The following is a 26,008-nucleotide window of genomic DNA, read 5'->3' as shown; positions in this document are numbered from 1 at the left end:
TGAAAAAGGAGACAAAGACCATGGTTCATCTGTGAGTGGCTGTGTAACTCTCACTGTTTATTCATTCTGTACGATCCACTGGTTCTGATCTGCTGGATTTAATATACAAAAATGTGTGTTTTTTGACAAGAGGGAGAAAAAAAAAAAATACTTTTTGAATACTGTTGACATGAGTTAGATTGATGTAGGAAAGTAATGTGTTATTGTTGTTAACTTGGCATAGAGTCTTTTAATGCATTGCTCTTTGAACTCCAGCCGAGATAATACTACCAGGTCAAGAGAAACGTGTTGGGTCATTACTAATTCCCTGATGCACGTGAGGGTTATCTGCCAAGTAGCTGATTAGCCGTAGCCACGTCACTCAGCAAGTAGCATCAGCTGGTCTGCTACTTTTCATTCTACTAAATAGTGAAGCCAGGGGTTATATAATGTACTGTACTAGTCTATCTGGTTAAATAGTGAAGCCAGGGGTTATATACTGTACTGTACTAGTCTATCTGGTTAAATAGTGAAGCCAGGGGTTATATACTGTACTGTACTAGTCTATCTGGTTAAATAGTGAAGCCAGGGGTTATATACTGTACTGTACTAGTCTATCTGGTTAAATAGTGAAGCCAGGGGTTATATACTGTACTGTACTAGTCTATCTGGTTAAATAGTGCAGCCAGGGGTTATATACTGTACTGTACTAGTCTATCTGGTTAAATAGTGAAGCCAGGGGTTATATACTGTACTGTACTAGTCTATCTGGTTAAATAGTGAAGCCAGGGGTTATATACTGTACTGTACTAGTCTATCTGGTTAAATAGTGAAGCCAGGGGTTATATACTGTACTGTACTAGTCTATCTGGTTAAATAGTGAAGCCAGGGGTTATAAACTGTACTGATGTCTCTCTGTCATTTAAACCCCTAAATCCGGTCCTCTATCACATCTCTCTCTGTATATATCCTCTCTCATACTTCTCTTTCTCTTTTTCCTCTCTCTCTCTTTCTCCTCTCTCTGTCTCTCCTCTCTCTCTCTTTCGCCTCTCTCTGTCTCTCCTTAAAATCAAATGTTATTATAAATGTCTCTCTCTCTCTCTCTCTCTACTATATCTCTCTATATGAGAGGACCCTCATCATTCTCCCTGAGTCATACAGTAATTACTGATAGAAAGCTGATTCTGTTCAATATAGTTCTGTACCTGTATCTCTCCCCCCTGGCCCCTGTCCCCATATTTTACCTGTCCCACCTGTCCTCTGGTGTTGTGTGAGGTGAGGGCTCTGCTGGGGGACAGGTTCTGTACCTGTATCTCTCCCCCCCTGGCCCCTGTCCCCATATTTTTCACCTGTCCCACCTGTCCTCTGGTGTTGTGTGAGGTGAGGGCTCTGCTGGGGGACAGGTTCTGTACCTGTATCTCTTCCCCCCTGGCCCCTGTCCCCATATTTTACCTGTCCCACCTCTCCTCTGGTGTTGTGTGAGGTGAGGGCTCTGCTGGGGGACAGGTTCTGTACCTGTATCTCTCCCCCCCTGGCCCCTGTCCCCATATTTCACCTGTCCCACCTGTCCTCTGGTGTTGTGTGAGGTGAGGGCTCTGCTGGGGGACAGGTTCTGTACCTGTATCTCTCCTCCCTGGCCCCTGTCCCCATATTCACCTGTCCCACCTCTCCTCTGGTGTTGTGGCACAAGGCACCATAAAGACAGGGCACAGTCCAGTGGGAGGTGCATTGTGGGAGGTGAGGGCTCTGCAGGGGGACAGGTGATGTACCAGTCCAGTGGGAGGTGCATTGTGGGAGGTGAGGACTCTGCTTGGGGACAGGTTATAAAAGCCCCGTGCAGAGTCTTCCTCGGGATCAGAGGGAGATACTTCCTGATATACTAACCATAATCCTTCTGGACTGTCTTGGACCGTGACTCCCCTTGTGAAGGATATTGAACAGAGAGAGGACTAGGAGTCTTCTCAAGTCACTGCAGCCATGACAGGTGGGTGAGAGGAGAAGGGAAATACTGAATACAACTCCATCATCTCCCAGAGGATCACAGTATCTTTGTGGAATATTTCTGAATGTTTCTTTCAGAATTTGATATAGACAATAAAACCACGATAAACATGAAATGCATTCAGTCCCGATTTAATCAATTTTCATAGAATTAACTATTTATAATAATTTACTCTGCAAAAATGATCAAAATATTTTTAAACTGTTAATTCTACTAATTTAATGCTAATTATATTTTGCTGTACTGAAGAAGGATCTTTTTGGATCATTTTATCATTGATTCGATGTTTGGTCAGTTTGCGTGATTGTGTCAAGATTGAGTTTTTCCGCATTCATTTTGTATTATTTCAATGTATAGGATTCATACAATACATTATATATTATATAATGAACTCCCTAACCAATTTCCTTGAATGTGAGCAGCCATTTCTGTACTGGTATATGATGAGGTGGAATCTCCCTTTGTACAAACACCTTTTTTGCAGCTGTGGTCGCTGCCAACCACACACTTCTTCGGCGTTCTGATAAGTTTAACACTGAACCGTCATCATGATTGTGTCATGAACTCTTTATTATGTTGGATAATGACTAACACTGAATTACCTTTTCCCCTGACAGACAAAGACATCGATGTGAAGAAGCCCAAAAGAAAGGTAAGAACCAGACCCCCACACCTTTCATGCTGTCTCTCTCTCTCTCCCTCCCCTCTCTCTCTCTCTCTCTCTCTCCCCTCTCTCTCTCTCTCTCTCTCTCTCTCTCTCTCTCTCTCTCTCTCTCTCTCTCTCTCTCTCTCTCTCCCCTCTCTCTCTCTCTCTCCCCTCTCTCTCCCTCTCTCTGTCTGTCTGTCTGTCTGTCTGTCTGTCTGTCTGTCTGTCTGTCTGTCTGTCTGTCTGTCTGTCTCTCTGTCTGTCTCCTCTCTCTCTCTCTCTGTCTCTCTCTCTCTCTCTCTCTCTCTCTCTCTCTCTCTCTCTCTCTCTCTCTCTTTCTCTCTCTTTCTCTCTCTGGGTTGTTTATCTTTTTTCATCAACTTGCAGTTTCACTCAAAGCTGTCGTTAAGAAAATATTTCATGTAAGTACCAACATGCAAGATTATAAGGTCCAGCTTTATGTGCGTTCTCACTGTCTATCATTCTGTTATCACTCCTCTATTCATCGCAGTTGCAGTGAAACGGTTACACAATATGCTTGTGTTTCTAGTTCCAACAGTAATACCTAGCAATATGCTTGTGTTTCTAGCTCCAACAGTGCAGTAATACCTAGCAATATGCTTGTGTTTCTAGCTCCAACAGTAATACCCAGCAATATGCTTGTGTTTCTGGCTCCAACAGTAATACCTAGCAATATGCTTGTGTTTCTAGCTCCAACAGTAATACCTAGCAATATGCTTGTGTTTCTAGCTCCAACAGTAATACCTAACAATATGCTTGTGTTTCTAGCTCCAACAGTACAGTAATACCGAGCAATATGCTTGTGTTTCTAGCTCCAACAGTAATACCTAGCAATATGCTTGTGTTTCTAGCTCCAACTGTACAGTAATACCTAGCAATATGCTTTTGTTTCTAGCTCCAACAGTAATCCAGAGCAATATGCTTTTGTTTCTAGCTCCAACAGTAATACCTAACAATATGCTTGTGTTTCTAGCTCCAACAGTAATACCGAGCAATATGCTTGTGTTTCTAGCTCCAACAGTACAGTAATACCTAGCAATATGCTTGTGTTTCCAGCTCCAACAGTAATACCCAGCAATATGCTTGTGTTTCTAGCTCCAACAGTACAGTAATACCCAGCAATATGCTTGTGTTTCTAGCTCCAACAGTACAGTAATACCTAGCAATATGCTTGTGTTTCTAGCTCCAACAGTAATACCTAGCAATATGCTTGTGTTTCTAGCTCCAACAGTACAGTAATACCTAGCAATATGCTTGTGTTTCTAGCTCCAACAGTAATACCTAGCAATATGCTTGTGTTTCTAGCTCCAACAGTACATTAATACCTAGCAATATGCTTGTGTTTCTAGCTCCAACAGTACATTAATACCTAGCAATATGCTTGTGTTTCTAGCTCCAACAGTAATACCTAGCAATATGCTTGTTTTTCTAGCTCCAACAGTACAGTAATACCTAGCAATATGCTTGTGTTTCTAGCTCCAACAGTACAGTAATACCTAGCAATATGCTTGTGTTTCTAGCTCCAACAGTAATACCTAGCAATATGCTTGTGTTTCTAGCTCCAACAGTAATACCTAGCAATATGCTTGTGTTTCTAGCTCCAACAGTAATACCTAGCAATATGCTTGTGTTTCTAGCTCCAACAGTACATTAATACCTAGCAATATGCTTGTGTTTCTAGCTCCAACAGTACATTAATACCTAGCAATATGCTTGTGTTTCTAGCTCCAACAGTAATACCTAGCAATATGCTTGTTTTTCTAGCTCCAACAGTACAGTAATACCTAGCAATATGCTTGTGTTTCTAGCTCCAACAGTACAGTAATACCTAGCAATATGCTTGTGTTTCTAGCTCCAACAGTAATTCCTAGCAATATGCTTGTGTTTCTAGCTCCAACAGTAATACCTAGCAATATGCTTGTGTTTCTAGCTCCAACAGTAATACCTAGCAATATGCTTGTGTTTCTAGCTCCAACAGTAATACCCAGCAATATGCTTGTGTTTCTAGCTCCAATAGTAATACCTAGCAATATGCTTGTGTTTCTAGCTCCAACAATGCTATAATACCTAGCAATTATATAGTTATATAGGATGCTGTGTATAGACAGTAGTTTTATAGGATGGAGAGTATATATAGTATGGGCAGTATAAGAATAGAAAAGGTGTGTACTGCAGTAGTTATATAGGATGATCCAGGCTACAGACAATCCCAGATTACAAAGGGAAAACCAGTCACGTCACGGACACCGACGTCTTGCTTCCAGACAAGTTAAACACCTTCTTCACCCGTTTTGAGGATAACACAGTGCCACCGATGCGGCCCGCTACCAAGGACTGTGCGCTCTCCTTCTCCGTGGCCGCCGTGAGTAAGACATTTAAATGTGTTAACCCTCGCAAGGCTGCCGGCCCAGACGGCATCCCTAGCCGCGTCCTCAGATCATGATCAGACCAGCTGGCTGTAGTGTTTACGGACATATTCAATCTCTCCTTATCCCAGTCTGCTGTCCCCACTTGCTTCAAGATGGCCACTATTGTTCCTGTACCCAAGAAAGCAAAGATAACTGAACTAAATGACTATCGCCCTGTAGCACTCACTCCTGTCATCATGAAGTGCTTTGAGAGGCTAGTTAAGGATCATATCACCTCCACCTTACCTGAAACCTTAGACCCACTCCAATTTGCTTACCGCCCCAACAGATCCACAGACGATGCAATTGCCATCCCACTGCACACTGCCCTATCCCATCTGGACAAGAGGAATACCTATGTAAGAATGCTGTTCATTGACTATAGCTCAGCATTCAACACCATAGTACCCTCCAAGCTCATCATTAAGGGGCCCTGGGTCTCAACCCCGCCCCTGCTGTGCAACTGGGTCCTGGACTTCCTGACGGGCCGCCCCCCAGGTGGTGAAGGTAGGAAACATCACCTCCACTAGGCTGACCTACACAGGGGCCCAACAAGGGTGCATGCTCAGCCCCCTCCTGTACTTCCTGTTCATCCACGACTGCGTGGCCATGCACGCCTCCAACTCAACCATCAAGTTTGCAGACGACACAACAATAGTGGGTGGGCTTGATTACCAACGATGACGAGACAGCCTACAGGGAGGATGTGAGGGCTCTGGTGGAGTGGTACCAGGAAAGCAACCTCTCACTCAACGTCAACAAAACAAAGGAGATGATTGTGGACTTCAGGAAACAGCAGAGGGAGCACCCCCCTATCCACATTGAAGGGACAGTAGTGGAGAAGGTAGAAAGTTTTAAGTTCGTTGGCGTACACATCACTGACGATCTGAAATGGTCCACCCACACAGACAGTGTGGTGAAGAAGGCTGAGACTCTCGGACCACACCCCCACCTAAAATCTGCTGCTACCCATCTCATCCCGAGGCTCTTGGACTATTTCCTTCAAACCAGTGGAAGTATTCAATTTTACTGCTTTACTCATCTCACATGTATCTACTGTATTATAATCTACTGCTTTACTCATCTCATATGTATCTACTGTATTCTATTCTACTGCTTTACTCATCTCATATGTATCTACTGTATTCTATTCTACTGTATTTTACTCATCTCACATGTATCTACTGTATTCTATTTTACTGCTTTACTCATCTCATATGTATCTACTGTATTCTATTCTACTGCTTTACTCATCTCATATGTATATACTGTATTCTATTTTACTGTATTCTATTTTACTGTATTTTTAGCCAATGCCACTCCGACATTGCTGGTCCTGATATTTATATCTTTTTTAATTCCATTATTTTACTTTTAGATTTGTGTGTATTATGGGTGTTGTTGTGTATTGTTAGATATTACTGCACTGTTGGAGTTAGGAACACAAGCATTTAGTTTAGATATTACTGTTGGAGCTAGAAACACAAGCATTTAGTTAGACACTACTGCACTGTTGGAGCTGGGAACACAAGCATTTAGTTAGATACTACTGTTGGTGCTGGGAACACAAGCATTTAGTTAGATACTACTGTACTGTTGGAGCTAGGAACACAAGCATTTAGTTAGATATTACTGTTGGAGCTAGAAACACAAGCATTTAGTTAGACACTACTGCACTGTTGGAGCTGGGAACACAAGCATTTAGTTAGATACTACTGCACTGTTGGAGCTAGAAACACAAGCATTTAGTTAGATATTACTGCACTGTTGGAGCTGGGAACACAAGCATTTAGTTAGATACTACTGTTGGAGCTAGAAACACAAGCATTTAGTTAGATACTACTGTTGGAGCTAGAAACACAAGCATTTAGTTAGATATTACTGTTGGAGCTGGGAACACAAGCATTTAGTTAGATACTACTGCACTGTTGGAGCTGGGAACACAAGCATTTAGTTAGATATTACTGTTGGAGCTGGGAACACAAGCATTTAGTTAGATATTACTGCACTGTTGGAGCTGGGAACACAAGCATTTAGTTAGATATTACTGCACTGTTGGAGCTGGGAACACAAGCATTTAGTTAGATACTACTGTTGGAGCTGGGAACACAAGCATTTAGTTAGATATTACTGTTGGAGCTGGGAACACAAGCATTTAGTTAGATACTACTGCACTGTTGGAGCTGGGAACACAAGCATTTAGTTAGATATTACTGTTGGAGCTGGGAACACAAGCATTTAGTTAGATATTACTGCACTGTTGGAGCTGGGAACACAAGCATTTAGTTAGATATTACTGCACTGTTGGAGCTGGGAACACAAGCATTTAGTTAGATACTACTGTTGGAGCTGGGAACACAAGCATTTAGTTAGATATTACTGTTGGAGCTGGGAACACAAGCATTTAGTTAGATATTACTGCACTGTTGGAGCTGGGAACACAAGCATTTAGTTAGATATTACTGTTGGAGCTAGGAACATTTCACTACACCTACAAAAACATCTGCTAAACATGTGTATTTGCCAAATAACATTTGATTTGGTGACGTAAAGGTGACCTCCAAATCTGTCTGCTCCTCTGTGTCCAGGTGGATGTCTGCGGGTATCCTCTCAGTATCTTCTTCATCGTGGTCAATGAGTTCTGCGAACGTTTCTCCTACTATGGCATGCGAGGTGAGCCAATCCCACAACACACCTCTCTATGGTAACAGAGAGCTGAGCCAATCACACCTCTCTATGGTAACAGATAGCAGAGAGGTGAGCCAATCACATCTCTCTATGTTAACAGATAGCAGAGAGCAGAGCCAATCACACCTCTCTATGTTAGCAGAGAGCTGAGCCAATCACACCTCTCTATGTTAACAGATAGCAGAGAGCTGAGCCAATCACACCTCTCTATGTTAACAGATAGCAATGAGCAGAGCCAATCACATCTCTCTATGTTAACAGATAGCAGAGCCAATCACACCTCTCTATGTTAACAGATAGCAGAGAGCAGAGCCAATCACAACTCTCTATGTTAACAGATAGCAGAGAGCAGAGCCAATCACACCTCTCTATGTTAACAGATAGCAGAGAGCAGAGCCAATCACAACTCTCTATGTTAGCAGAAAGCAGAGCCAAACACACCTCTCTATGTTAACAGATAGCAGAGAGCTGAGCCAATCACACCTCTCTATGTTAACAGATAGCAGAGCCAATCACACCTCTCTATGTTAACAGATAGCAGAGAGCAGAGCCAATCGCACCTCTCGATGTTAACAGATAGCAGAGCCAATCACATCTCTCTATGTTAACAGATAGCAGAGAGCTGAGCCAATCACAACTCTCTATGTTAGCAGAGAGCTGAGCCAATATCACCTCTCTATGTTAACAGATAGCAGAGAGCTGAGCCAATCACACCTCTCTATGTTAACAGATAGCAATGAGCAGAGCCAATCACATCTCTCTATGTTAACAGATAGCAGAGCCAATCACACCTCTCTATGTTAACAGATAGCAGAGAGCAGAGCCAATCACAACTCTCTATGTTAGCAGAAAGCAGAGCCAAACACACCTCTCTATGTTAACAGATAGCAGAGAGCTGAGCCAATCACACCTCTCTATGTTAACAGATAGCAGAGCCAATCACACCTCTCTATGTTAACAGATAGCAGAGAGCAGAGCCAATCACACCTCTCGATGTTAACAGATAGCAGAGCCAATCACATCTCTCTATGTTAACAGATAGCAGAGAGCTGAGCCAATCACAACTCTCTATGTTAGCAGAAAGCTGAGCCAATCACAACTCTCTATGTTAGCAGAAAGCAGAGCCAAACACACCTCTCTATGTTAACAGAGAGCAGAGCCAATCACACCTCTCGATGTTAACAGATAGCAGAGCCAATCACATCTCTCTATGTTAACAGATAGCAGAGAGCTGAGCCAATCACACCTCTCTATGTTAACAGATAGCAGAGAGCTGAGCCAATCATACCTCTCTATGTTAACAGATAGCAATGAGCAGAGCCAATCACATCTCTCTATGTTAACAGATAGCAGAGCCAATCACACCTCTCTATGTTAACAGATAGCAGAGAGCAGAGCCAATCACAACTCTCTATGTTAACAGATAGCAGAGAGCAGAGCCAATCACACCTCTCTATGTTAACAGATAGCAGAGAGCTGAGCCAATCACACCTCTCTATGTTAACAGATAGCAATGAGCAGAGCCAATCACATCTCTCTATGTTAACAGATAGCAGAGCCAATCACACCTCTCTATGTTAACAGATAGCAGAGAGCAGAGCCAATCACAACTCTCTATGTTAACAGATAGCAGAGAGCAGAGCCAATCACACCTCTCTATGTTAACAGATAGCAGAGAGCAGAGCCAATCACAACTCTCTATGTTAGCAGAAAGCAGAGCCAAACACACCTCTCTATGTTAACAGATAGCAGAGAGCTGAGCCAATCACACCTCTCTATGTTAACAGATAGCAGAGCCAATCACACCTCTCTATGTTAACAGATAGCAGAGAGCAGAGCCAATCGCACCTCTCGATGTTAACAGATAGCAGAGCCAATCACATCTCTCTATGTTAACAGATAGCAGAGAGCTGAGCCAATCACAACTCTCTATGTTAGCAGAGAGCTGAGCCAATATCACCTCTCTATGTTAACAGATAGCAGAGAGCTGAGCCAATCACACCTCTCTATGTTAACAGATAGCAATGAGCAGAGCCAATCACATCTCTCTATGTTAACAGATAGCAGAGCCAATCACACCTCTCTATGTTAACAGATAGCAGAGAGCAGAGCCAATCACAACTCTCTATGTTAGCAGAAAGCAGAGCCAAACACACCTCTCTATGTTAACAGATAGCAGAGAGCTGAGCCAATCACACCTCTCTATGTTAACAGATAGCAGAGCCAATCACACCTCTCTATGTTAACAGATAGCAGAGAGCAGAGCCAATCACACCTCTCGATGTTAACAGATAGCAGAGCCAATCACATCTCTCTATGTTAACAGATAGCAGAGAGCTGAGCCAATCACAACTCTCTATGTTAGCAGAAAGCTGAGCCAATCACAACTCTCTATGTTAGCAGAAAGCAGAGCCAAACACACCTCTCTATGTTAACAGAGAGCAGAGCCAATCACACCTCTCGATGTTAACAGATAGCAGAGCCAATCACATCTCTCTATGTTAACAGATAGCAGAGAGCTGAGCCAATCACACCTCTCTATGTTAACAGATAGCAGAGAGCTGAGCCAATCATACCTCTCTATGTTAACAGATAGCAATGAGCAGAGCCAATCACATCTCTCTATGTTAACAGATAGCAGAGCCAATCACACCTCTCTATGTTAACAGATAGCAGAGAGCAGAGCCAATCACAACTCTCTATGTTAACAGATAGCAGAGAGCAGAGCCAATCACACCTCTCTATGTTAACAGATAGCAGAGAGCTGAGCCAATCACACCTCTCTATGTTAGCAGATATCAGTGTTTACTACAGAATGTAAATAACTCTTTGGTAGTTACATTGCATTGACCAATGTTAGGTTCTGTTGTGGTTCTGTTCTCCTCCCTAGTGGTGTTGGTGCTGTAGATGGACATATTGAGTGGTTCTGTTCTCCTCCCTAGTGGTGCTGGTGCTGTAGATGGACATATTGAGTGGTTCTGTTGTGGTTCTGTTCTCCTCCCCAGTGGTGCTGGTGCTGTAGATGGACATATTGAGTGGTTCTATTGTGGTTCTGTTCTCCTCCCTAGTGGTGTTGGTGCTGTAGGTGGACATATTGAGTGGTTCTGTTGTGGTTCTGTTCTCCTCCCTAGTGGTGCTGGTCCTGTAGATGGACATATTGAGTGGTTCTGTTGTGGTTCTGTTCTCCTCCCTAGTGTTGCTGGTCCTGTAGATGGACATATTGAGAGGTTCTGTTGTGGTTCTGTTCTCCTCCCCTAGTGGTACTGGTGCTGTAGATGGACATATTGAGTGGTTCTGTTCTCCTCCCTAGTGGTGTTGGTGCTGTAGATGGACATATTGAGTGGTTCTGTTGTGGTTCTGTTCTCCTCCCTAGTGGTGATGGTGCTGTAGATGGACATATTGAGTGGTTCTGTTGTGGTTCTGTTCTCCCCCCTAGTGGTGTTGGTGCTGTAGATGGACATATTGAGTGGTTCTGTTGTGGTTCTGTTCTCCTCCCTAGCGGTGTTGGTGCTGTAGATGGACATATTGAGTGGTTCTGTTGTGGTTCTGTTCTCCTCCCTAGTGGTGTTGGTGCTGTAGATGGACATATTGAGTGGTTCTGTTGTTGTTCTGTTCTCCTCCCTAGTGGTGTTGGTGCTGTAGATGGACATATTGAGTGGTTCTGTTGTGGTTCTGTTCTCCTCCCTAGCGGTGCTGGTGCTGTAGATGGACATATTGAGTGGTTCTGTTGTGGTTCTGTTCTCCTCCCTAGTGGTGTTGGTGCTGTAGATGGACATATTGAGTGGTTCTGTTCTCCTCCCTAGTGGTGCTGGTGCTGTAGATGGACATATTGAGTGGTTCTGTAGTGGTTCTGTTCTCCTCCCCAGTGGTGCTGGTGCTGTAGATGGACATATTGAGTGGTTCTATTGTGGTTCTGTTCTCCTCCCTAGTGGTGTTGGTGCTGTAGGTGGACATATTGAGTGGTTCTGTTGTGGTTCTGTTCTCCTCCCTAGTGGTGCTGGTCCTGTAGATGGACATATTGAGTGGTTCTATTGTGGTTCTGTTCTCCTCCCTAGTGGTGTTGGTGCTGTAGATGGACATATTGAGTGGTTCTGTTGTGGTTCTGTTCTCCTCCCTAGTGGTGATGGTGCTGTAGATGGACATATTGAGTGGTTCTGTTGTGGTTCTGTTCTCCCCCCTAGTGGTGTTGGTGCTGTAGATGGACATATTGAGTGGTTCTGTTGTGGTTCTGTTCTCCTCCCTAGCGGTGTTGGTGCTGTAGATGGACATATTGAGTGGTTCTGTTGTGGTTCTGTTCTCCTCCCTAGTGGTGTTGGTGCTGTAGATGGACATATTGAGTGGTTCTGTTGTTGTTCTGTTCTCCTCCCTAGTGGTGTTGGTGCTGTAGATGGACATATTGAGTGGTTCTGTTGTGGTTCTGTTCTCCTCCCTAGCGGTGCTGGTGCTGTAGATGGACATATTGAGTGGTTCTGTTGTGGTTCTGTTCTCCTCCCTAGTGGTGTTGGTGCTGTAGATGGACATATTGAGTGGTTCTGTTCTCCTCCCTAGTGGTGCTGGTGCTGTAGATGGACATATTGAGTGGTTCTGTAGTGGTTCTGTTCTCCTCCCCAGTGGTGCTGGTGCTGTAGATGGACATATTGAGTGGTTCTATTGTGGTTCTGTTCTCCTCCCTAGTGGTGTTGGTGCTGTAGGTGGACATATTGAGTGGTTCTGTTGTGGTTCTGTTCTCCTCCCTAGTGGTGCTGGTCCTGTAGATGGACATATTGAGTGGTTCTGTTGTGGTTCTGTTCTCCTCCCTAGTGGTGCTGGTCCTGTAGATGGACATATTGAGAGGTTCTGTTGTGGTTCTGTTCTCCTCCCTAGTGGTGCTGGTCCTGTAGATGGACATATTGAGTGGTTCTGTTGTGGTTCTGTTCTCCTCCCTAGTGGTGCTGGTCCTGTAGATGGACATATTGAGAGGTTCTGTTGTGGTTCTGTTCTCCTCCCTAGTGGTACTGGTGCTGTAGATGGACATATTGAGTGGTTCTGTTCTCCTCCCTAGTGGTGTTGGTGCTGTAGATGGACATATTGAGTGGTTCTGTTGTGGTTCTGTTCTCCTCCCTAGTGGTGATGGTGCTGTAGATGGACATATTGAGTGGTTCTGTTGTGGTTCTGTTCTCCCCCCCTAGTGGTGTTGGTGCTGTAGATGGACATATTGAGTGGTTCTGTTGTGGTTCTGTTCTCCTCCCTAGCGGTGTTGGTGCTGTAGATGGACATATTGAGTGGTTCTGTTGTGGTTCTGTTCTCCTCCCTAGTGGTGTTGGTGCTGTAGATGGACATATTGAGTGGTTCTGTTGTTGTTCTGTTCTCCTCCCTAGTGGTGTTGGTGCTGTAGATGGACATATTGAGTGGTTCTGTTGTGGTTCTGTTCTCCTCCCTAGCGGTGCTGGTGCTGTAGATGGACATATTGAGTGGTTCTGTTGTGGTTCTGTTCTCCTCCCTAGTGGTGTTGGTGCTGTAGATGGACATATTGAGTGGTTCTGTTCTCCTCCCTAGTGGTGCTGGTGCTGTAGATGGACATATTGAGTGGTTCTGTTGTGGTTCTGTTCTCCTCCCCAGTGGTGCTGGTGCTGTAGATGGACATATTGAGTGGTTCTATTGTGGTTCTGTTCTCCTCCCTAGTGGTGTTGGTGCTGTAGGTGGACATATTGAGTGGTTCTGTTGTGGTTCTGTTCTCCTCCCTAGTGGTGCTGGTCCTGTAGATGGACATATTGAGTGGTTCTGTTGTGGTTCTGTTCTCCTCCCTAGTGTTGCTGGTCCTGTAGATGGACATATTGAGAGGTTCTGTTGTGGTTCTGTTCTCCTCCCTAGTGGTACTGGTGCTGTAGATGGACATATTGAGTGGTTCTGTTCTCCTCCCTAGTGGTGTTGGTGCTGTAGATGGACATATTGAGTGGTTCTGTTGTGGTTCTGTTCTCCTCCCTAGTGGTGATGGTGCTGTAGATGGACATATTGAGTGGTTCTGTTGTGGTTCTGTTCTCCCCCCTAGTGGTGTTGGTGCTGTAGATGGACATATTGAGTGGTTCTGTTGTGGTTCTGTTCTCCTCCCTAGCGGTGTTGGTGCTGTAGATGGACATATTGAGTGGTTCTGTTGTGGTTCTGTTCTCCTCCCTAGTGGTGTTGGTGCTGTAGATGGACATATTGAGTGGTTCTGTTGTTGTTCTGTTCTCCTCCCTAGTGGTGTTGGTGCTGTAGATGGACATATTGAGTGGTTCTGTTGTGGTTCTGTTCTCCTCCCTAGCGGTGCTGGTGCTGTAGATGGACATATTGAGTGGTTCTGTTGTGGTTCTGTTCTCCTCCCTAGTGGTGTTGGTGCTGTAGATGGACATATTGAGTGGTTCTGTTCTCCTCCCTAGTGGTGCTGGTGCTGTAGATGGACATATTGAGTGGTTCTGTAGTGGTTCTGTTCTCCTCCCCAGTGGTGCTGGTGCTGTAGATGGACATATTGAGTGGTTCTATTGTGGTTCTGTTCTCCTCCCTAGTGGTGTTGGTGCTGTAGGTGGACATATTGAGTGGTTCTGTTGTGGTTCTGTTCTCCTCCCTAGTGGTGCTGGTCCTGTAGATGGACATATTGAGTGGTTCTATTGTGGTTCTGTTCTCCTCCCTAGTGGTGTTGGTGCTGTAGATGGACATATTGAGTGGTTCTGTTGTGGTTCTGTTCTCCTCCCTAGTGGTGATGGTGCTGTAGATGGACATATTGAGTGGTTCTGTTGTGGTTCTGTTCTCCCCCCTAGTGGTGTTGGTGCTGTAGATGGACATATTGAGTGGTTCTGTTGTGGTTCTGTTCTCCTCCCTAGCGGTGTTGGTGCTGTAGATGGACATATTGAGTGGTTCTGTTGTGGTTCTGTTCTCCTCCCTAGTGGTGTTGGTGCTGTAGATGGACATATTGAGTGGTTCTGTTGTTGTTCTGTTCTCCTCCCTAGTGGTGTTGGTGCTGTAGATGGACATATTGAGTGGTTCTGTTGTGGTTCTGTTCTCCTCCCTAGCGGTGCTGGTGCTGTAGATGGACATATTGAGTGGTTCTGTTGTGGTTCTGTTCTCCTCCCTAGTGGTGTTGGTGCTGTAGATGGACATATTGAGTGGTTCTGTTCTCCTCCCTAGTGGTGCTGGTGCTGTAGATGGACATATTGAGTGGTTCTGTAGTGGTTCTGTTCTCCTCCCCAGTGGTGCTGGTGCTGTAGATGGACATATTGAGTGGTTCTATTGTGGTTCTGTTCTCCTCCCTAGTGGTGTTGGTGCTGTAGGTGGACATATTGAGTGGTTCTGTTGTGGTTCTGTTCTCCTCCCTAGTGGTGCTGGTCCTGTAGATGGACATATTGAGTGGTTCTGTTGTGGTTCTGTTCTCCTCCCTAGTGGTGCTGGTCCTGTAGATGGACATATTGAGAGGTTCTGTTGTGGTTCTGTTCTCCTCCCTAGTGGTGCTGGTCCTGTAGATGGACATATTGAGTGGTTCTGTTGTGGTTCTGTTCTCCTCCCTAGTGGTGCTGGTCCTGTAGATGGACATATTGAGAGGTTCTGTTGTGGTTCTGTTCTCCTCCCTAGTGGTACTGGTGCTGTAGATGGACATATTGAGTGGTTCTGTTCTCCTCCCTAGTGGTGTTGGTGCTGTAGATGGACATATTGAGTGGTTCTGTTGTGGTTCTGTTCTCCTCCCTAGTGGTGATGGTGCTGTAGATGGACATATTGAGTGGTTCTGTTGTGGTTCTGTTCTCCCCCCTAGTGGTGTTGGTGCTGTAGATGGACATATTGAGTGGTTCTGTTGTGGTTCTGTTCTCCTCCCTAGCGGTGTTGGTGCTGTAGATGGACATATTGAGTGGTTCTGTTGTGGTTCTGTTCTCCTCCCTAGTGGTGTTGGTGCTGTAGATGGACATATTGAGTGGTTCTGTTGTTGTTCTGTTCTCCTCCCTAGTGGTGTTGGTGCTGTAGATGGACATATTGAGTGGTTCTGTTGTGGTTCTGTTCTCCTCCCTAGCGGTGCTGGTGCTGTAGATGGACATATTGAGTGGTTCTGTTGTGGTTCTGTTCTCCTCCCTAGTGGTGTTGGTGCTGTAGATGGACATATTGAGTGGTTCTGTTCTCCTCCCTAGTGGTGCTGGTGCTGTAGATGGACATATTGAGTGGTTCTGTAGTGGTTCTGTTCTCCTCCCCAGTGGTGCTGGTGCTGTAGATGGACATATTGAGTGGTTCTATTGTGGTTCTGTTCTCCTCCCTAGTGGTGTTGGTGCTGTAGGTGGACATATTGAGTGGTTCTGTTGTGGTTCTGTTCTCCTCCCTAGTGGTGCTGGTCCTGTAGATGGACATATTGAGTGGTTCTGTTGTGGTTCTGTTCTCCTCCCTAGTGGTGCTGGTCCTGTAGATGGACATATTGAGAGGTTCTGTTGTGGTTCTGTTCTCCTCCCTAGTGGTACTGGTGCTGTAGATGGACATATTGAGTGGTTCTGTTCTCCTCCCTAGTGGTGTTGGTGCTGTAGATGGACATATTGAGTGGTTCTGTTGTGGTTCTGTTCTCCTCCCTAGTGGTGATGGTGCTGTAGATGGACATATTGAGTGGTTCTGTTGTGGTTCTGTTCTCCCCCCTAGTGGTGTTGGTGCTGTAGATGGACATATTGAGTGGTTCTGTTGTGGTTCTGTTCTCCTCCCTAGCGGTGTTGGTGCTGTAGATGGACATATTGAGTGGTTCTGTTGTGGTTCTGTTCTCCTCCCTAGTGGTGTTGGTGCTGTAGATGGACATATTGAGTGGTTCTGTTGTTGTTCTGTTCTCCTCCCTAGTGGTGTTGGTGCTGTAGATGGACATATTGAGTGGTTCTGTTGTGGTTCTGTTCTCCTCCCTAGCGGTGCTGGTGCTGTAGATGGACATATTGAGTGGTTCTGTTGTGGTTCTGTTCTCCTCCCTAGTGGTGTTGGTGCTGTAGATGGACATATTGAGTGGTTCTGTTCTCCTCCCTAGTGGTGCTGGTGCTGTAGATGGACATATTGAGTGGTTCTGTAGTGGTTCTGTTCTCCTCCCCAGTGGTGCTGGTGCTGTAGATGGACATATTGAGTGGTTCTATTGTGGTTCTGTTCTCCTCCCTAGTGGTGTTGGTGCTGTAGGTGGACATATTGAGTGGTTCTGTTGTGGTTCTGTTCTCCTCCCTAGTGGTGCTTGTCCTGTAGATGGACATATTGAGTGGTTCTGTTGTGGTTCTGTTCTCCTCCCTAGTGGTGCTGGTCCTGTAGATGGACATATTGAGAGGTTCTGTTGTGGTTCTGTTCTCCTCCCTAGTGGTACTGGTGCTGTAGATGGACATATTGAGTGGTTCTGTTCTCCTCCCTAGTGGTGTTGGTGCTGTAGATGGACATATTGAGTGGTTCTGTTGTGGTTCTGTTCTCCTCCCTAGTGGTGATGGTGCTGTAGATGGACATATTGAGTGGTTCTGTTGTGGTTCTGTTCTCCCCCCTAGTGGTGTTGGTGCTGTAGATGGACATATTGAGTGGTTCTGTTCTCCTCCCTAGCGGTGTTGGTGCTGTAGATGGATATATTGAATGGTTCTGTTGTGGTTCTGTTCTCCTCCCTAGTGGTGTTGGTGCTGTAGATGGACATATTGAGTGGTTCTGTTGTGGTTCTGTTCTCCTCCCTAGTGGTGCTGGTCCTGTAGATGGACATATTGAGTGGTTCTGTTGTGGTTCTGTTCTCCTCCCTAGTGGTGCTGGTCCTGTAGATGGACATATTGAGAGGTTCTGTTGTGGTTCTGTTCTCCTCCCTAGTGGTACTGGTGCTGTAGATGGACATATTGAGTGGTTCTGTTCTCCTCCCTAGTGGTGTTGGTGCTGTAGATGGACATATTGAGTGGTTCTGTTGTGGTTCTGTTCTCCTCCCTAGTGGTGATGGTGCTGTAGATGGACATATTGAGTGGTTCTGTTGTGGTTCTGTTCTCCCCCCTAGTGGTGTTGGTGCTGTAGATGGACATATTGAGTGGTTCTGTTCTCCTCCCTAGCGGTGTTGGTGCTGTAGATGGATATATTGAATGGTTCTGTTGTGGTTCTGTTCTCCTCCCTAGTGGTGTTGGTGCTATAGATGGACATATTGAGTGGTTCTGTTGTTGTTCTGTTCTCCTCCCTAGTGGTGTTGGTGCTGTAGATGGACATATTGAGTGGTTCTGTTGTGGTTCTGTTCTCCTCCCTAGCGGTGCTGGTGCTGTAGATGGACATATTGAGTGGTTCTGTTGTGGTTCTGTTCTCCTCCCTAGTGGTGTTGGTGCTGTAGATGAACATATTGAGTGGTTCTGTTCTCCTCCCTAGTGGTGTTGGTGCTGTCGATGGACATATTGAGTGGTTCTGTTCTCCTCCCTAGTGGTGCTGGTGCTGTAGATGGACATATTGAGTGGTTCTGTTGTGGTTCTGTTCTCCTCCCTAGTGGTGTTGGTGCTGTAGATGGACATATTGAGTGGTTCTGTTGTGGTTCTGTTCTCCCCCTAGTGGTGCTGGTGCTGTAGATGGACATATTGAGTGGTTCTGTTGTGGTTCTGTTCTCCTCCCTAGCGGTGCTGGTGCTGTAGATGGACATATTGAGTGGTTCTATTCTCCTCCCTAGTGGTGCTGGTGCTGTAGATGGACATATTGAGTGGTTCTGTTGTGGTTCTGTTCTCCTCCCTAGTGGTGCTGGTGCTGTAGATGGACATATTGAGTGGTTCTATTGTGGTTCTGTTCTTCTCCCTAGTGGTGGTGGTGCTGTAGGTGGACATATTGAGTGGTTCTGTTGTGGTTCTGTTCTCCTCCCTCGTGGTGCTGGTCCTGTAGATGGACATATTGAGTGGTTCTGTTCTCCTCCCTAGTGGTGCTGGTGCTGTAGATGGACATATTGAGTGGTTCTGTAGTGGTTCTGTTCTCCTCCCCAGTGGTGCTGGTGCTGTAGATGGACATATTGAGTGGTTCTATTGTGGTTCTGTTCTCCTCCCTAGTGGTGTTGGTGCTGTAGATGGACATATTGAGTGGTTCTGTTGTGGTTCTGTTCTCCTCCCTAGTGGTGCTGGTCCTGTAGATGGACATATTGAGTGGTTCTGTTGTGGTTCTGTTCTCCTCCCTAGTGGTGCTGGTCCTGTAGATGGACATATTGAGAGGTTCTGTTGTGGTTCTGTTCTCCTCCCTAGTGGTACTGGTGCTGTAGATGGACATATTGAGTGGTTCTGTTCTCCTCCCTAGTGGTGTTGGTGCTGTAGATGGACATATTGAGTGGTTCTGTTGTGGTTCTGTTCTCCTCCCTAGTGGTGATGGTGCTGTAGATGGACATATTGAGTGGTTCTGTTGTGGTTCTGTTCTCCCCCCTAGTGGTGTTGGTGCTGTAGATGGACATATTGAGTGGTTCTGTTCTCCTCCCTAGCGGTGTTGGTGCTGTAGATGGATATATTGAATGGTTCTGTTGTGGTTCTGTTCTCCTCCCTAGTGGTGTTGGTGCTGTAGATGGACATATTGAGTGGTTCTGTTGTTGTTCTGTTCTCCTCCCTAGTGGTGTTGGTGCTGTAGATGGACATATTGAGTGGTTCTGTTGTGGTTCTGTTCTCCTCCCTAGCGGTGCTGGTGCTGTAGATGGACATATTGAGTGGTTCTGTTGTGGTTCTGTTCTCCTCCCTAGTGGTGTTGGTGCTGTAGATGAACATATTGAGTGGTTCTGTTCTCCTCCCTAGTGGTGCTGGTGCTGTAGATGGACATATTGAGTGGTTCTGTTGTGGTTCTGTTCTCCTCCCTAGTGGTGTTGGTGCTGTAGATGGACATATTGAGTGGTTCTGTTGTGGTTCTGTTCACCCCCTAGTGGTGCTGGTGCTGTAGATGGACATATTGAGTGGTTCTGTTGTGGTTCTGTTCTCCTCCCTAGCGGTGCTGGTGCTGTAGATGGACATATTGAGTGGTTCTATTCTCCTCCCTAGTGGTGCTGGTGCTGTAGATGGACATATTGAGTGGTTCTGTTGTGGTTCTGTTCTCCTCCCTAGTGGTGCTGGTGCTGTAGATGGACATATTGAGTGGTTCTATTGTGGTTCTGTTCTTCTCCCTAGTGGTGGTGGTGCTGTAGGTGGACATATTGAGTGGTTCTGTTGTGGTTCTGTTCTCCTCCCTCGTGGTGCTGGTCCTGTAGATGGACATATTGAGTGGTTCTGTTGTGGTTCTGTTCTCCTCCCTAGCGGTGTTGGTGCTGTAGATGGACATATTGAGTGGTTCTTTTCTCCTCCCTAGTGGTGCTGGTGCTGTAGATGGACATATTGAGTGGTTCTGTTGTGGTTCTCTTCTCCTCCCTAGTGGTGCTGGTGCTGTAGATGGACATATTGAGTGGTTCTATTGTGGTTCTGTTCTTCTCCCTAGTGGTGGTGGTGCTGTAGGTGGACATATTGAGTGTTTCTGTTGTGGTTCTGTTCTCCTCCCTCGTGGTGCTGGTCCTGTAGATGGACATATTGAGTGGTTCTGTTGTGGTTCTGTTCTCCTCCCTAGCGGTGTTGGTGCTGTAGATGGACATATTGAGTGGTTCTGTTCTCCTCCCTAGTGGTGCTGGTGCTGTAGATGGACATATTGAGTGGTTCTGTTGTGGTTCTGTTCTCCTCCCCAGTGGTGCTGGTGCTGTAGATGGACATATTGAGTGGTTCTATTGTGGTTCTGTTCTCCTCCCTAGTGGTGTTGGTGCTGTAGGTGGACATACTGAGTGGTTCTGTTGTGGTTCTGTTCTCCTCCCTAGTGGTGCTGGTCCTGTAGATGGACATATTGAGTGGTTCTGTTGTGGTTCTGTTCTCCTCCCTAGTGGTGCTGGTCCTGTAGATGGACATATTGAGAGGTTCTGTTGTGGTTCTGTTCTCCTCCCTAGTGGTACTGGTGCTGTAGATGGACATATTGAGTGGTTCTGTTCTCCTCCCTAGTGGTGTTGGTGCTGTAGATGGACATATTGAGTGGTTCTGTTGTGGTTCTGTTCTCCTCCCTAGTGGTGTTGGTGCTGTAGATGGACATATTGAGTGGTTCTGTTGTGGTTCTTTTCTCCCCCCTAGTGGTGTTGGTGCTGTAGATGGACATATTGAGTGGTTCTGTTGTGGTTCTGTTCTCCTCCCTAGCGGTGTTGGTGCTGTAGATGGACATATTGAGTGGTTCTGTTGTGGTTCTGTTCTCCTCCCTAGTGGTGTTGGTGCTGTAGATGGACATATTGAGTGGTTCTGTTGTTGTTCTGTTCTCCTCCCTAGTGGTGTTGGTGCTGTAGATGGACATATTGAGTGGTTCTGTTGTGGTTCTGTTCTCCTCCCTAGTGGTGTTGGTGCTGTAGATGGACATATTGAGTGGTTCTGTTCTCCTCCCTAGTGGTGCTGGTGCTGTAGATGGACATATTGAGTGGTTCTGTTCTCCTCGCTAGTGGTGCTGGTGCTGTAGTTGGACATATTGAGTGGTTCTGTTGTGGTTCTGTTCTCCTCCCTAGTGGTGTTGGTGCTGTAGATGGACATATTGAGTGGTTCTGTTCTCCTCCCTAGTGGTGTTGGTGCTGTTGATGGACATATTGAGTGGTTCTTTTCTCCTCCCTAGTGGAGTTGGTGCTGTAGATAGACATATTGAGTGGTTCTGTTGTGGTTCTGTTCTCCTCCCTAGTGGTGCTGGTGCTGTAGATGGACATATTGAGTGGTTCTGTTGTGGTTCTGTTCTCCTCCCTAGCGGTGTTGGTGCTGTAGATGGACATATTGAGTGGTTCTGTTCTCCTCCCTAGTGGTGTTGGTGCTGTAGATGGACATATTGAGTGGTTCTGTTGTGGTTCTGTTCTGCTCCCTAGTGGTGTTGGTGCTGTAGATGGACATATTGAGTGGTTCTGTTGTGGTTCTTTTCTCCCCCCTAGTGGTGTTGGTGCTGTAGATGGACATATTGAGTGGTTCTGTTGTGGTTCTGTTCTCCTCCCTAGCGGTGTTGGTGCTGTAGATGGATATATTGAATGGTTCTGTTGTGGTTCTGTTCTCCTCCCTAGCGGTGCTGGTGCTGTAGATGGACATATTGAGTGGTTCTGTTGTGGTTCTGTTCTCCTCCCTAGTGGTGTTGGTGCTGTAGATGGACATATTGAGTGGTTCTGTTCTCCTCCCTAGTGGTGCTGGTGCTGTAGATGGACATATTGAGTGGTTCTGTAGTGGTTCTGTTCTCCTCCCCAGTGGTGCTGGTGCTGTAGATGGACATATTGAGTGGTTCTATTGTGGTTCTGTTCTCCTCCCTAGTGGTGTTGGTGCTGTAGGTGGACATATTGAGTGGTTCTGTTGTGGTTCTGTTCTCCTCCCTAGTGGTGCTGGTCCTGTAGATGGACATATTGAGTGGTTCTGTTGTGGTTCTGTTCTCCTCCCTAGTGGTGCTGGTCCTGTAGATGGACATATTGAGAGGTTCTGTTGTGGTTCTGTTCTCCTCCCTAGTGGTACTGGTGCTGTAGATGGACATATTGAGTGGTTCTGTTCTCCTCCCTAGTGGTGTTGGTGCTGTAGATGGACATATTGAGTGGTTCTGTTGTGGTTCTGTTCTCCTCCCTAGTGGTGATGGTGCTGTAGATGGACATATTGAGTGGTTCTGTTGTGGTTCTGTTCTCCCCCTAGTGGTGTTGGTGCTGTAGATGGACATATTGAGTGGTTCTGTTCTCCTCCCTAGCGGTGTTGGTGCTGTAGATGGATATATTGAATGGTTCTGTTGTGGTTCTGTTCTCCTCCCTAGTGGTGTTGGTGCTGTAGATGGACATATTGAGTGGTTCTGTTGTTGTTCTGTTCTCCTCCCTAGTGGTGTTGGTGCTGTAGATGGACATATTGAGTGGTTCTGTTGTGGTTCTGTTCTCCTCCCTAGCGGTGCTGGTGCTGTAGATGGACATATTGAGTGGTTCTTTTGTGGTTCTGTTCTCCTCCCTAGTGGTGTTGGTGCTGTAGATGAACATATTGAGTGGTTCTGTTCTCCTCCCTAGTGGTGTTGGTGCTGTCGATGGACATATTGAGTGGTTCTGTTCTCATCCCTAGTGGTGCTGGTGCTGTAGATGGACATATTGAGTGATTCTGTTGTGGTTCTGTTCTCCTCCCTAGTGGTGTTGGTGCTGTAGATGGACATATTGAGTGGTTCTGTTGTGGTTCTGTTCTCCCCCTAGTGGTGCTGGTGCTGTAGATGGACATATTGAGTGGTTCTGTGGTGGTTCTGTTCTCCTCCCTAGCGGTGCTGGTGCTGTAGATGGACATATTGAGTGGTTCTATTCTCCTCCCTAGTGGTGCTGGTGCTGTAGATGGACATATTGAGTGGTTCTGTTGTGGTTCTGTTCTCCTCCCTAGTGGTGCTGGTGCTGTAGATGGACATATTGAGTGGTTCTATTGTGGTTCTGTTCTTCTCCCTAGTGGTGGTGGTGCTGTAGGTGGACATATTGAGTGGTTCTGTTGTGGTTCTGTTCTCCTCCCTCGTGGTGCTGGTCCTGTAGATGGACATATTGAGTGGTTCTGTTGTGGTTCTGTTCTCCTCCCTAGCGGTGTTGGTGCTGTAGATGGACATATTGAGTGGTTCTGTTCTCCTCCCTAGTGGTGCTGGTGCTGTAGATGGACATATTGAGTGGTTCTGTTGTGGTTCTGTTCTCCTCCCTAGTGGTGCTGGTGCTGTAGATGGACATATTGAGTGGTTCTATTGTGGTTCTGTTCTTCTCCCTAGTGGTGGTGGTGCTGTAGGTGGACATATTGAGTGTTTCTGTTGTGGTTCTGTTCTCCTCCCTCGTGGTGCTGGTCCTGTAGATGGACATATTGAGTGGTTCTGTTGTGGTTCTGTTCTCCTCCCTAGCGGTGTTGGTGCTGTAGATGGACATATTGAGTGGTTCTGTTCTCCTCCCTAGTGGTGCTGGTGCTGTAGATGGACATATTGAGTGGTTCTGTTGTGGTTCTGTTCTCCTCCCCAGTGGTGCTGGTGCTGTAGATGGACATATTGAGTGGTTCTATTGTGGTTCTGTTCTCCTCCCTAGTGGTGTTGGTGCTGTAGGTGGACATACTGAGTGGTTCTGTTGTGGTTCTGTTCTCCTCCCTAGTGGTGCTGGTCCTGTAGATGGACATATTGAGTGGTTCTGTTGTGGTTCTGTTCTCCTCCCTAGTGGTGCTGGTCCTGTAGATGGACATATTGAGAGGTTCTGTTGTGGTTCTGTTCTCCTCCCTAGTGGTACTGGTGCTGTAGATGGACATATTGAGTGGTTCTGTTCTCCTCCCTAGTGGTGTTGGTGCTGTAGATGGACATATTGAGTGGTTCTGTTGTGGTTCTGTTCTCCTCCCTAGTGGTGTTGGTGCTGTAGATGGACATATTGAGTGGTTCTGTTGTGGTTCTTTTCTCCCCCCTAGTGGTGTTGGTGCTGTAGATGGACATATTGAGTGGTTCTGTTGTGGTTCTGTTCTCCTCCCTAGCGGTGTTGGTGCTGTAGATGGACATATTGAGTGGTTCTGTTGTGGTTCTGTTCTCCTCCCTAGTGGTGTTGGTGCTGTAGATGGACATATTGAGTGGTTCTGTTGTTGTTCTGTTCTCCTCCCTAGTGGTGTTGGTGCTGTAGATGGACATATTGAGTGGTTCTGTTGTGGTTCTGTTCTCCTCCCTAGTGGTGTTGGTGCTGTAGATGGACATATTGAGTGGTTCTGTTCTCCTCCCTAGTGGTGCTGGTGCTGTAGATGGACATATTGAGTGGTTCTGTTCTCCTCGCTAGTGGTGCTGGTGCTGTAGTTGGACATATTGAGTGGTTCTGTTGTGGTTCTGTTCTCCTCCCTAGTGGTGTTGGTGCTGTAGATGGACATATTGAGTGGTTCTGTTCTCCTCCCTAGTGGTGTTGGTGCTGTTGATGGACATATTGAGTGGTTCTTTTCTCCTCCCTAGTGGAGTTGGTGCTGTAGATAGACATATTGAGTGGTTCTATTGTGGTTCTGTTCTCCTCCCTAGTGGTGCTAGTGCTGTAGATGGACATATTGAGTGGTTCTGTTGTGGTTCTGTTCTCCTCCCTAGCGGTGTTGGTGCTGTAGATGGACATATTGAGTGGTTCTGTTCTCCTCCCTAGTGGTGCTGGTGCTGTAGATGGACATATTGAGTGGTTCTGTTGTGGTTCTGTTCTCCTCCCTAGTGGTGCTGGTGCTGTAGATGGACATATTGAGTGGTTCTATTGTGGTTCTGTTCTTCTCCCTAGTGGTGGTGGTGCTGTAGGGGGACATATTGAGTGGTTCTGTTGTGGTTCTGTTCTCCCCTCTCGTGGTGCTGGTCCTGTAGATGGACATATTGAGTGGTTCTGTTGTGGTTCTGTTCTCCTCCCTAGCGGTGTTGGTGCTGTAGATGGACATATTGAGTGGTTCTGTTCTCCTCCCTAGTGGTGCTGGTGCTGTAGATGGACATATTGAGTGGTTCTGTTGTGGTTCTGTTCTCCTCCCCAGTGGTGCTGGTGCTGTAGATGGACATATTGAGTGGTTCTATTGTGGTTCTGTTCTCCTCCCTAGTGGTGTTGGTGCTGTAGGTGGACATACTGAGTTGTTCTGTTGTGGTTCTGTTCTCCTCCCTAGTGGTGCTGGTCCTGTAGATGGACATATTGAGTGGTTCTGTTGTGGTTCTGTTCTCCTCCCTAGTGGTGCTGGTCCTGTAGATGGACATATTGAGAGGTTCTGTTGTGGTTCTGTTCTCCTCCCTAGTGGTACTGGTGCTGTAGATGGACATATTGAGTGGTTCTGTTCTCCTCCCTAGTGGTGTTGGTGCTGCAGATGGACATATTGAGTGGTTCTGTTGTGGTTCTGTTCTCCTCCCTAGTGGTGTTGGTGCTGTAGATGGACATATTGAGTGGTTCTGTTGTGGTTCTTTTCTCCCCCCTAGTGGTGTTGGTGCTGTAGATGGACATATTGAGTGGTTCTGTTGTGGTTCTGTTCTCCTCCCTAGCGGTGTTGGTGCTGTAGATGGACATATTGAGTGGTTCTGTTGTGGTTCTGTTCTCCTCCCTAGTGGTGTTGGTGCTGTAGATGGACATATTGAGTGGTTCTGTTGTTGTTCTGTTCTCCTCCCTAGTGGTGTTGGTGCTGTAGATGGACATATTGAGTGGTTCTGTTGTGGTTCTGTTCTCCTCCCTAGTGGTGTTGGTGCTGTAGATGGACATATTGAGTGGTTCTGTTCTCCTCCCTAGTGGTGCTGGTGCTGTAGATGGACATATTGAGTGGTTCTGTTCTCCTCCCTAGTGGTGTTGGTGCTGTAGATGGACATATTGAGAGGTTCTGTTGTGGTTCTGTTCTCCTCCCT

The 26,008-nt window shown here is 46.2% G+C and overlaps 1 protein-coding gene across 2 annotated transcripts in view; it reads left to right on the top strand.

Moving 5' to 3' along the window:
• Positions 1 to 1,700: 1,700 nt before the first annotated feature.
• The window catches only part of LOC106577464 (solute carrier family 15 member 1), a 155,209-nt gene continuing 130,901 nt past the window's right edge, over positions 1,701 to 26,008 (top strand). Inside the window, exons 1-3 of one of the 2 annotated variants that reach the window (XM_045699653.1) lie at positions 1,701 to 1,963; positions 2,599 to 2,633; positions 7,645 to 7,729. In XM_045699653.1, the coding sequence (XP_045555609.1) occupies positions 1,957 to 1,963; positions 2,599 to 2,633; positions 7,645 to 7,729 (127 nt within the window). In that variant the 5' untranslated portion in view covers positions 1,701 to 1,956. The remainder of the gene's footprint in view (positions 1,964 to 2,598; positions 2,634 to 7,644; positions 7,730 to 26,008) is intronic. The other variant, XM_045699654.1, reaches the window with a different exon arrangement.

Source organism: Salmo salar, chromosome ssa17 (assembly GCF_905237065.1).
Source record: "Salmo salar chromosome ssa17, Ssal_v3.1, whole genome shotgun sequence".
Classification (NCBI taxonomy): Eukaryota; Metazoa; Chordata; class Actinopteri; order Salmoniformes; family Salmonidae; genus Salmo; species Salmo salar.
This window is presented reverse-complemented; position numbering and strand designations above follow the sequence as displayed.